This window comes from Musca vetustissima, unplaced genomic scaffold (genome assembly GCF_032173495.1).
Source record: "Musca vetustissima isolate MV318-11 ecotype Yass unplaced genomic scaffold, APGP_CSIRO_Mvet_v1 utg6493, whole genome shotgun sequence".
Lineage (NCBI taxonomy): Eukaryota > Metazoa > Arthropoda > Insecta > Diptera > Muscidae > Musca > Musca vetustissima.
Window position 1 is genome coordinate 50,656 of NW_026886176.1, and position 13,216 is coordinate 63,871.

At 35.3% G+C, this 13,216-nt stretch overlaps 1 protein-coding gene across 1 annotated transcript; it reads left to right on the top strand.

The window, feature by feature from the left end:
* The first annotated feature begins 2,965 nt into the window (after positions 1–2,965).
* LOC133333651 (F-box/LRR-repeat protein 4-like) lies at positions 2,966–6,063 on the top strand. Its single transcript, XM_061541942.1, has 11 exons — positions 2,966–3,281; positions 3,347–3,651; positions 3,723–3,856; positions 4,204–4,397; positions 4,470–4,723; positions 4,784–4,893; positions 4,967–5,131; positions 5,289–5,454; positions 5,524–5,715; positions 5,798–5,867; positions 5,971–6,063. The coding sequence occupies exons 1-11, from the start codon at positions 2,967–2,969 to the stop codon at positions 6,037–6,039; spliced, it is 1,974 nt and encodes a 657-aa protein (XP_061397926.1). The 5' UTR covers position 2,966; the 3' UTR covers positions 6,040–6,063.
* Positions 6,064–13,216: the final 7,153 nt, after the last annotated feature.

Sequence of the window (13,216 nt, forward strand, 5' to 3'; positions counted from 1 at the left end):
AAAATGGGTTGAGGCGTCGGGTTAGTTGTCCACTCTCGGAAAACCCAACCTACTATGAAAAAGCAAAGAAAAACAAAGAATCACGATCTGCGAATCTGCACTTGGAGTGTGCGCACGTTGTACAGAACAGGCGCAGTTTTCGTTTAGGCGGGTGTACTCAAAAAGTACATAGCCGATATTATTTCCTTACAGGAAATGCGATGGAAAGGGACTACATCAGTCTACATCAGTCGCATTTACGCCCATGCTCCGACCGAAGATAAAGATGAACAGATAAAGATGGCCGTTGCCCTGGCCATGACATTAAAATAAATATCTTTGGCCCCACCGTCGGAAAATTCAGCCTCCTTAAGAAACATCAGACCACGGCATGAGATTGATAATGGTTCGAACACTTAGAGCGGTAAGAGCCACCTTTGAACAAATCGAAAAGGAGTTTGATAAAGAGGGTCTGGCAGTAAACGGCGAGAAGACCAAGCTGATGGTATCAACGCGCAAGACGTCCAGTAGACTCGGAACAACTGTGGAAATTGAGAACTACAGCTTCGAGGTATTCAAAGATTTTATATACCTTGGTACCGCCATAAACAAAACAAATGACATCAGTTTTGAAATTCGAAGAAGGATATTGATGGCCAACAGATGGTACTATGGTCTGAGTAAAAAAACTCAACCCCCCATTCTCGGGGTATTTAATTCGAATCTACAATAATTCAAAAATGTCTCTACAAAATTTCAAGTGAAAATCTCAAGAACTCTTGAAGATATAGCCGATTTATTGTGTCATCATCAAGTGACGGCTGGAGGGCTTATCAAACTTTAAATGCGTTTTTCTCTTTTGAGAATGGCGGGCACGACAACTCAAAAACTAATAATGGATTTCAAATTTTTACACCTTTCTCTGTGAGTGTACAGCTATCGTATGAACTAGGATAAAGCCAATCGGTGAAGATCTTCCTTATTTTTTAACTTGGTTTTTGGTCAAAAATCGGCGATTTTTCAAAAAATATTTTTTCAAAGGTCCGCCATTTTGTTAATTTCAGAGCGAAGTCATTAATCCTAGTTCATACGAGAGCTAGACATGTACTCTTTCTAACACCGTTGGAATTTTCGGATTCCGATGTTCCAGTGAGGAGTTATCATGCCCGCCATCAAAAATAAGGACTTTTCTTTAATTACAAAAAACAACAACAAAACAATAACAAAAATTTTTTATAAATTATTTTTCTTCTCTTTTAAATCTTCAAATATATATATATATATATGCAATGTTACAAACCTTAACGAGCATTAGTATTGATTTACCGGGTTAACCTACTTTATGAAGATTTATTTGACATATATGCAAAGGAAATGGCAATTGAAACCCACTGGGTTAACGAAATCCGGTTAAATGTAAACGTACTGTAACATTCAAATTTCATTTTCATTTAAATAAAAATTATTTGTAATGCCTTCATCTGGAAGTAATTACATTGTTATCGAAAGAACAAACATTTCTTTTTATTTCCTTCGGCATTTTTGGAAGAAATTCATAAATTTTCCGAGTTTTTAATTTTTTGTTAAAAAAATGTCAAGTAAACATAACGACTTGTTGTCGGGTTAACCTACTCTATGAGGATTTATTTGACATGTATACAATGGCATTGACAATTGAAACCCACTGGGTTAACGAAATCCGGTACAATGTAAACGTACTTCCAATTGTCCTATTTTGATATGGTCTGTTCCCATACTGCAAGAACCATCTTTCTTTTTGAATTCAAAATTTCTTATTACAAATTAACGCTCTCGTATGCCTATCACATTATAACGATTAAAATACAACCCTGGTAATTGCATAGCCTTGTGCTAACTAAACACAGCTACAATCAGCAAAACCATTCAAAATTACAGCTTTTAGTTATAATTTTTTATTAATAAAACTTTTACATAAAATTTATTGTAAATTTTTAATAGATAAATAATAATTTTTCTATATTTCCATTTTGTTTGTGTTAAAGAAAAATAAAGAAAGAAGAAGAACCCTGTTATTGTTCCTATAGGTAAAAGGTATCAATTTGCTGTGATTGCCAGGGAAGAAGAAGCAACATTTGTTTTGTTCATGAAAAATAGACGAAAATACACATAAATCCCTGCTGTGCTAACGAAGAAAATTAATTTAATTGTTTAGAAAAAGATTGGAAATTTTAAAATATATTTCCAGTGAAACGTGAACAAAGAGGGAAAACAAATAAATAACATAAAAGAGTGAAGAAAAGAAGCCAAAAATTGCGATTAACCAACGGAGTATATCTCAATGGCAAAAGTCTAATGGTCTATATTTTGCATTGCTAATCTAATCCTGTTAAGGACAGTTGGGTTGGGAAATCCCCCTCCAAAGCACATCATAACGACCTTGACATTACTGGAATACAACAAAAGAAAGAAATCGTTTTTTTTTCGACCGGCAAACAACAAGGAACCACAAAATTAACGTCGCTCAAACATTGTTGGTATTTTGTTGTTGTTTTCCCCCAAAAGGTCGTCGGAAGCCACATAAATCACAGTGGGGTGGGCGTAATAAGTGTAAAAATAACAAAATAAACAACTGTACAAGAAATTAACCCCCGCCCATACTCTGCAAATCCAAGACAAAACAAGTGAATAGTGATTTTACTTATGTTCCAACATTTATTCAATTCTGCTAGTCGTAGTTGTTGCTGTCGTGTTTGGAGAAATCATTCAAAATTGTGTTGGATTGGCATTTGTGGACACGATCACCTACGACAACTGCGGCTGATACATCTGCGGGAATTGTCAGTCGAGCAGGTGTCACCGGTGGGGTTCGTAACTGGTTTGGATTCTCACCACAACAGCTATTGACACTGACCAAATATTTGCAACAGCTGTGCAGGGCATACGGTGGCAGCAGCAACAACAACCAAAACGATATTAACACCTCTCCGTCTACAGGGCAAATGGAAATGTCCTCCTCAACGGAGGACGATGCAAAAAATGAAAGCGAGGTTGCAGTTCATGTGCCCTTAAAAATTAGAACTCATTCGGTGGTGGGTAGTTCATCAGATTCCGATGACTATACAGCAGAAGTGGCTGGTGCTTTAGTCGATGTAGAGGGAGTTTGCTACGCTGATTATCGGCTAGAACAATACGCTCATAGTGTATTGGATTTTAGTTCACAATATGGTATAGATTTGAGTATATCGTATACGGCACCAAACATAACCGGCAGGCCATCCAAATATCCCGAATATGGTGATTTTCCGCAAACATTTGCCATGGTAGGTAACAAAAGCAAACAAAATATTTGTAATTGAAAATATTTAATCATATTTTTTTCCTTCAGCGCACCTATGGCGACTGGTGGGACAAGGCCCCCTCGCGCCTTAAAGAAATACATCCCCAAAGTTTACCCGCCGTACCCTCAGAAGATTTCATTGTGCTTTACTTCGAAGACTATGTTATACCCGATGAGATAGCAATATTTGAAACCTTTAATCCTGGTGCAGTTATACGCATATGGTCGTATACAATAACAAAGACTTGGATATGTTTATGGGAAGATATGGAATTTTATAGTAGACCTCCGTATACGGCAAATAGAGCTAGACGTTTTTCACCACCACTGAAAAGAATACAACTACCAACAAAGTAAGTAATGGACTTAGGTTTCCCTAGTTGTTAATATATGTTTGTGTTTGGTTATTTTTTTTTTTTTTCAGAACTATAAGACTGGAATTCAATCATCAGCGTCTTCATTATTACACCGAAATTGATGCAGTCCTTATGAGTGGTCGTAAATTTAATATGGGTAATCTACAGACCCTATTGGATTTTCATGAAAGGCAACGAAAAGGTAATGCAAAACGGTATTTTATTATAAAATGGGAAGGGACCTTTATGTGGGTCCAATATTCAGCACCCTCTAATATCCAAAATTCCAAAATATTGCGACAGAAAAGAAAAATCTAATATTCAGGAAATATTTAAAAAAAAAACATTTTTTTCTAATCAAACATTTTTTCTAAAAAAAAAACAGTTTTGAATTTTTTCAAAATAAATATTTCCATTAAAAATATTTTTAAATAATTAAATTCGACTAACCCGTATATAACTGGGTTGTTGACTCTTAATTCTAGCTGTTTTGAAATCAAATTAATTTCCTAATATATTCTCTTTTATTATTTTTTTTCTTTCTTTCAGGTTCCATTCTCAGTAAATTACAAAATATGAAATTTCGTCCAATATGCAAGGATAATTATCAGACACGTTTACAGCACTTTCTCGATCATGATTTGGATAAATTTATGTCAGCTGTAAATGAGGTACAAATCAAAACCACCGCCAAGGATCAGGAAGTGACACGAGTTTCCAAAGTGGATTTAAAAGATATGCCGGTAAAAAAAGAAATTAAAAAAAAAATAAAATTACAAAATATTAATCCCTATTTATTTTTTTTTTTTTTACAGTTCGATATTGTCTTGAAAATCTTTAGCTATTTGGATTTAATTTCATTATTTCGTGTTGGCCAAGTGTCACGTTTCTTCTATGATGTCTCTACCCATCCACTGCTGTATAGTGAGATTAATTTAAAGCCCTATTGGCATTTAGCATCGTCTGAATTAATTTCCACATTGGCCAAAAGAGCAACGGTTCTAAAGAAATTAGATATGTCCTGGTGTGGTTGTACCATACAAACTGTGTCGCCAACGGAATTTAAAAAGTAAATTAGAGTTTTTTTTTAATTTTTTAGAATTATTTGATCACTCTTCCATTTTCATAGATTCATCCAACAACGAGGTGATACACTGACCCATCTACGTTTAAATTCCTCGAAATTTTTAAATTCCAGTTGCATTGAGACAATTGGAATTGTCTGTGATAATTTAAAAGGTTTGTTGTTTTTTTTAGAACTTATTTCGAAGAATGTTTTTTAATTAAATTCGTTTTTTGTATATTTTTTCAGAACTCTCTCTGAGAAATTGTAGCCTGAGTCCACCATTACTGAATTTCAGTTGTTTGGCAAATCTAAAAAATCTCGATCGTTTGGATCTATTTCAAACGGTAATAGAACAAGATTTACTATTGACCATGCTGGAGAGTAATCCAAAATTGAAACATTTAAATTTGGGTAAGTGATTTTTTTTCCTTTTTTTATTTGAAAACATTTTTAAGAAATCAACTTTAAGGATAATCGTTGAAGACTGTGATTGGAAAAAATGCCCACAATCGTTATCTCCACCTCCATTTGTTTCATTTATTTAACTTTTATTCAAAAAATTTTACAGCATTTTGTAATGTTGCCGTTAACATGGACGATGTTGCCGTACACGTTTCCGAATACAATAAACAATTGATATCGCTGGATATGTGGAAGGCTCATTATTTGTCGGCACATGGTCTCTTGGCTTTGTCCAAATGTCATGATCTCGAAGAAGTTGATTTTGGTTGGTGGTAAGTCCTCATCTCATCCTCATACTTTTGTCAACATTTCTCATCACAATCGCACATTTTCTATTGCAGCTTACGTGAGGCTACTTTAGGCGACAGCCTAAAAGAATTTCTTATCAACTGTCCCAAAATTAAGAAATTATTTTTGGCAGCAGTGCGCGGTCTTACCGATCGTGATCTAGAAGATATTGCCAATTTATGTCCGAATTTGGAACAGTTGGATTTAATGGGCGTTTTGGGTATATCCAAAGAAAGATATTATGAGTAAGTTGAAATGGCGGGATATATATATGTAAACTAAATAATCCAAACGTATTTCCCTGTTCCGTTTTTTCTTTTTATCTAGTATTTTACAAAAATGTAAAAAACTACAATTAATGGATTTAAGTTTTTGCGATAACATAATGGACTATGAGGTATGGAGTTTCAATTTTAATATAATATCAATATTATGTATTTATTCATAAAATGTTTGTAATATGTTACATTTTTTTATTAATTTTTTTCATACATTTCCAGGTCGCTATGTGGTCTCAAAATTTCAATGTAAATATCAAATGTTGTCATGTACCTAACGATATAAGATAAGACCTCAATTTATAATAGTTTGTATATGAAAACATACCCAAGTGTATAGTCAAATTTTTAAATGAATATAAAAGGGAAGAAGAATAAGTCAAAACGAGAACGCCTTTATTTGCATACAAATTCTAGTTACTATTTCTAGTGAAAGCAAAGAGACAAACAAAACTGTTAAATGTGTATAGATAGTTAATAAAATATATATACAAAAAAAAAAGATTTTTAATATTGTTTTATTAGTAAAAAAGAGGTCCTCGAAAAAATATTCCTAAAACTTCTAAGAGCCATAAAAATAATATTCCTTTAAAGAGAAAATAACTTCAAAAAATATTCATAAAAAATACTGATTTATGCACGACCTTCAAAAAAGAAAAATCAATTCAAAATTCACGTGTGTGTTGGTACTCAAAAACATTATTTTAAAAATACACATCTCTCTAATCTTTCACATCTCTCCTAATCTTTCTTCAAAATTATTAACCTTAAAAAATATTTTTTAAAATTATTAACCTTAAAAAAATTTTTTAAAGCGCTGAAAAAAATTATTTTTTTTAATCCACGCTTTTGTTGATCACTTCATTTTTTATTTTTGTTAAATCTTAAAAAAATATTCTTTAAAATCCACGCTTCAGAAAGGCATTAAAAAATTATTTTTTATACCCGCTTTTGTTGATAATTTTTTAGTTTTTTTAATCTTGAAAAATAATCTCTAAAATCCACGCTTCAGATAGGCCTTAAAAATATTCTTTAAAAAATCCACGTTTCATATAGGCCTAGAAAAACATTCTTCCAAAAAACACCAGATCCAATAGGCCCTGAAAAAAATTCTTTAACAAAATCCACGATTCGGATAGACTTCGAAAAATGTTCTTTAAAAATCGAACATTGATAAATACCCTTTAAAAACTCAAAAAAAAATCAGTCTTCTTCAAAATTTTCACCCAACTTCACCCTTCCTATGGAAAATAGTTTTTGATCACATTAAAAATTTCGTAAAGTCCACCCTTTGCCATGGCGTGACGCCTTTAGCTCTCGCCTAAAGTATTGATATATGCAATTTTGTTTTCCTTAAAAAAAATCCACACCTATAGCTTTGCTAAATTTGGTATTGTTTTCTTTTAAAAATCCATGCCTATAGCTTTGCAAGATTCGGTATTGTTTCCTTAAAAAAATTCACACCTATAGCTTGTATTGTTGGTATTGTTTTCTTTAAAAAAATCCACTCCTATAGCTTTGCTAGATTCGGTATTGTTTTCTCTAAAAAATACACGCCTATAGCTTTGCTAGTTTCGGCATAGTTTCCTTTAAAGAAAATCGACGCCTATAGCTTTGCTAGATTCGGTATTGTTTTATTTAAGAAAAAAATCCACGCATATAGCTTTGCTAGATTCTATATTGTTTTCTTTAAAAAATCCACGCCTATAGCTTTGCTGGATTCGGTATTGCTTTCTTTAAAAAAATTCCACGCCTGTCAAATTCGGTATTGTTTTCTTTAAAAAAAATTCCACGCCTGTCAAATTCGGTATTCTTTTCTTTAAAAAAAATCCACAACTGTCAAATTCGGTATTGTTTTCTTTAAAAAATCCACGCCTATAGCTTAGCTAGATTCCGTATTTTTTTCTTTAAAAAAATCCCCGCTTATAGCTTTTGCTAGATTCGATATTGTTTTCTTTAAAAATCCACGCCTATTGCTTTGCTAGATTCGGTATTTTTTTCTTTAAAAAATCCACGCCCATAGCTCTAAACGATTTTCACAAATATCCCTAAAAACTATATAGATCCGACAGGTCCTCAGAAATATTTTTTTAAACATCCACGCCCAAAGCTCAAAATGGTCTTTATAAATAACCTTATAAACCCCACGATAAAAGCTACGACAAATCCTCAGAAATACTTTTTAAAACCTCCTCTAATATAACTTCATAAAAATCCTTAAAAACCCGTCGCTTATAGCTCTGAAATATTCTATAAAAATCCACGCTTACAACTCTCTTTTAATATTCCCCACTTATTATTCTGCCAGATCCCAACACATATTTTTCTTTTAAAAATCCACGCTTATACCTCTGATATAACCTCGCAAATATTCTTTAAAAATCCACGCGTATATCTCTGACATAACCTCACAAATATTTTTCTTTTAATAACCTCAAAGATTCTCTTTTAAGATCCTTGCATATATCTCTGATAGATCTTCTCCAACATATTTTAAAAATTTCAGACTTATTATTCAGATAGATGCTGATTATCCTCAAATGTTCTTTAAAAATCCACGCTTATATTTCAGACATATGGTCTGTTCCCGTACTGCAAGGATCTACTAGATTTTTGAAGTACGGGAACAGACCAATAACCTCACAAATATTGTCTAACAATACAGGCTTATATCTTTGATATAACCTCTTGAAAAATACCTTTAAATTCCATGTTTGTAATTGTCATAAATCATCTGAATGATCCTATGAAATATTCATAAAAAACAAGCCTATTGTTCTGACATAATCTCTGACATATTTTTTTTAATAATCTCCACCTATTCTGATTTTTTAATATTTTTCTAATCATTTCCTTTTTTATATCTTCCCACGAAACTCCCTATGTCAACCGCAGCCAGTCAGCACAAATCGTCTGTTCCCGTACTGCAAGAATCTACTAATTTTTGCTATATTTTCCGATATCATAAAGGAAAAAACTGCTATCGTAGTAAAAAATTTTACATTCTTTCAAGTTCTGGAAAAGACCAAAAGTGTATGAAAATAATCTATTAATCGATAAATCTAACCATTTCCGTTGTCGATTTTGTCTGCCCTATTTTTTCTCAGTCCAACGACGACTTCTATAGCCCTAATTTCATTCGTTCGCTCGTTCAGGAATTTCATGAAATGCGATTTTTAAAACAATTCTTGCAAAAAAGCCTATAACAACATTTTTACATATAAAAAAATTACAGGCGTGTTTAGTGCGTGATTAAACAAGAAAAAGCTCGTAACCCGTAAAAAGGTCATCTCGAATGGAAACGGTCGACAATGAATTGAAAACGTGGTAAATGGAAGAATGTGAAGCAAATATCTAACGTAGAAAAAATGGAAAGAAATGAAAATCAGTTTTTAACAACAGCAACAACAAAATACTAAGAGCAGTGAACAACAAGAAGAAGAAGCAATAAAAAAGAGTAGCTAAAGAACCAAGAGCGAGCCAACAACACACAAACAAGTGACAGCAGCAGCAGTCAGCCGAGCCGTATGAGCCAAATTATTAGTAGTGAAAAAGAAGCATAAGAAGAATACCCCAAATAAAAAAGGAGGAAGAAAAAGAAATGAAAAAAGAAATTCTTGCAAATTTATTTAAATAAATTAATGAAATTCTAAGGTGGTCGTCGTGGTGTTCAAAAAACAAAAAAGAAAAGAAAACGTGGAAATAATCGTATCGAAAACAGCGTATCAATTAAGAATCTTTAATAGGTATTGCCGTGTGTGTGTAAGTGTTGTGTAGTGCTGCCCCAAAGAGGAGCAAAGTTTGGCAAGCAAAATTCATGCAAAAAAATTTGATTCAAAATAATTTGAAGTGATAAAACAAAAAAAAAGAAAGATAACTAACAACATTGGAAGCCCAATAAATAATAGAAGAAAACCTGCCGATAGCCCCAAATTGACGTTTACGTTGTCCGTCACCTTCAATAAGAACAACGACGACGTTAACATCGGCGACGTCGTCGTCGTCGCAGCAGCGGCGGCATAACTAAGCATAGTCATCACGAATAACAACTGCAGTCAGTGGTAGCAGCAAATGCAACAATAACAACAAAAAGCATTGAATATTGTAGTGAAAAAATAATTGAAAAAAACAACAACAAAATAACAAAAAGTTATTTTTGTAAATTAGCCAAAATTTAAACTCCATTGGAATAAAAACGCAAGGCTCAAAATGGATGAGGATGAAAATAATCAGCCACATGGTGGTACAAGAAATCCTATGTCCACTAACCATGATCAGCAGCAACAACAACAAGATGTTGGTAACCAAGTGGCAGCCGATGCGGCCAATTCCGATTTAGATTTTGACGATGATGAAGATCTACTGGATACCATTGAGGTAACCGTCACCACTGATGGCGCTCCCATGCCCCGCGATGATAACGATGAATTCGAAATTATAAATCTTACCTCGCCCGCATCTTTAGTTAATAATTTGGTGACTTCATTGGCAGCGGCGGCGGCAAATGCCACCACCAATCAATTGACTGGGGAAAGACAAATTCAGGCCACCCCTCTGACAACGGGAACAAGTGTGATTTTTAGCAATGCTCCCAATTATCAAACAAATCGAAATACGGCAACGGGTGGTCAGCCAAGCACATCGTTAATGGCAACAGTTGGTGGTGGTGGAGGGCCAAATCGATCCATGCACAATCAGCAGGATCATACAATAAATTTAAGTGTGCCTTGGAATTATTCTGCAAATACAGCTGCAGCAACGTCTTCAACATCAACGGGTGTAACAGCTTCCGGTTCTCATGGCCCAACAAATCCACAAACACCCCAATTTGAAGTTATGCACTGGTCCGGTGATTATGACAGCATGAGTAATGATGAAATCGATGAGGCTACCACCTCGGATAGAGCTACAAATTTAAGTTCATCGGCAGATGGTAGTGGTGGCGTTGGGGGTGTTGATGATTTTGGTTTGGGTCCGGCCGACAGTGATGGTGGTGCCGGTGGTGCTGTGCCCAGTTTCTTTTTTGATAGTTCTTCATTTCGTTCACGTACCCGCAAAGAAGTTGCTGCCCTCATCAATGCCGAATGTTGCCGTGGTGGACCAACACCAGATTTGGATTATATTATGGATCGATTCTTCAATCCGAGTACACCCATCGATAATCCCGATAATATTTCATGGATACGTTGGCTAATTGCCGGCGGTCGTACCATAAGGGAATTTGTTAAAATTGGTGAGTTTTGAAAAATTGTGAAATTATATATTTTTCAAAATTAAAATTATAGGATATACAAGTCCAACACTTATAGGGTTCACCGATGAAATTTTTGACTAAATTAAAATTTGAAAAGATGTTGAATGAAAATGTATAATTTTTTTCGTGAAAAAGACACTTGGTAGTTTCTAAATCGAACATATCATAGACTCCTCCTCCTCCATGATAACATCCTAGGGTTGTGACTATTGATAAATAGTATAAAGTGTGTTAACGGAATTTGGAGAGGGAAGCTGGAGAAATTTTGCCACCTCAATCGTTTTAGCCATAAATCTATGGTTGGGTTGCCAGACATTAAAAAAAACTGAAAAAACAGTGAGCGGAGTATTATAGTCAGGCAGAGACGGCAATATGATACCGTACAAAACTATTGCCATCAGATCCCCTTCCCCTGTAATTTTTGTCATGCACGACTAGAAAAGCAAAAAAGTAAAGTTTTCGGTCCATTTCATCCCTTGTATATCATCTGATCAACAGTAGTCCAGTCTATTGGCCGTAGACTTGTTGGATCGGACGTACTATTGAACAGTTGGTGTGTGTCGTGAGGGTTTTGCTGGCCGGAGGATTCCGGGGATATTGCGCTCTCGAAACGAATAGAGAACATTGCCATACCGGGATCTTTATTTTACCAGAATTGAACTGGTTTGCCTAAGAGAAAGCGCTCCACTGTCCGAAATTACAGGACGATGTTGGAGTGGGAGGTTTTGCATTTGTAGCCATTTAATACTGCCTGTTTATGCAGAAATTTAATCGCATTCACTATCGACGATCTGTTGACATCCGATGGAATGACATCTTGGATGCTTTCACGGTAGTGCCTGAGATCCTGACGTATGTTTTGCGCACAACATCACTGTGTAATGGTTGGGTTGACACGGTAGATAGCATACCAGCAGAAAATGTCTAGACAACAGCACAGTATGTTGCTTCAATGACAGCATTCTGATCTCCTCATGGACGTGACATAACGGTTTGCAATTCGCATTATTTTGAGTAGTTTACAAGGATCTAAAAGGATGGAACGACCATGTACATCATTATCAAGTTTTCCATATCTTTACCCCAGGAGGTGTAAGCCAAAGTTTTTAGAACTTTGCTCCTAGCTTTCATCTTCAGGTTGATTTAGTTGGAATGCGAGGGGAAATAAAGGAAGGTATTGAAAACCACATCTTGGATTTTCGGATTATAGGCGGTGGATATAAGTCTATTGTCAAGCTCAGACGGACACCGCTGACGGGACGGGACAATAGTATTTCCAATTTCGGAGTCTAGTAAATTTCCTAAAGTTTTGAGTAGAAAGGAAGAACGGCTAATCGGTCTATAGTCCTTTGGTAGCGTATGACTTGGCTTCCTGGCTTTCGGGATTAAGGTCACTGTTACCTCTTTCCATAGACTAGCTATGTACGATAAGAGTAGACAAGCCCTAAAAATGTCTTGCAGAGTGGCTAATACTCGTTCATCTGCGTGTTGCAGCATGGCCGGTATTATACCATCTGGTCCTGGGGATTTGTGGGGTAGAAAACAATTATTTTTTATCAGCTTCCCCTCCTCCCTTTTTCGAGCCATAATCCGATGCGTACACTGCACATCGTCACTATGGCCCTTACAACCAGGGAAGTGGGTTGATGATAGAAGATCAAGAGTCTCACTACCAGAGTTTGTCCACGTCCCGTTACCAGAGTTTGTCCACGTCCCGACCGTTGCAGCATGGTCGGTATTATACCATGTGGTCCTGGGGATTTGTGGGGTAGAAAACTATTTTTTTTATCAGCTTCCCCTCCTCCCTTTTTCGAGCCATAATCCGATGCGTACACTGCACATCGTCACTATGGTCCTTACAACCAGGGAAGTGGGTTGATGATAGATCACGAGTCTCACTACCAGAGTTTGTCCCGTCCCGTCACTTCGCTTAATGCTACCTATATATTTGGGCCCTTTAAAATCCATGACATTGTTCACATCATCCTCAACCGTTACGAGATCTTTATGACTGAGAATGCTGTTTTGGCTTTGGATTTGTCCTATGTCTTTCGTGGATTCCTATAAGGCTTCTATTTACCCCCGGAGGTAGGAATCTGGGAAAATATCAGTCTATGATCCGAGATGGAGCATTTCTCAGATACTTCCCATTTCCTAACCTTTCATCCTTAGTAGTCCCTGAATATTTTAAAACAATTTATCACTTTCTTGTTG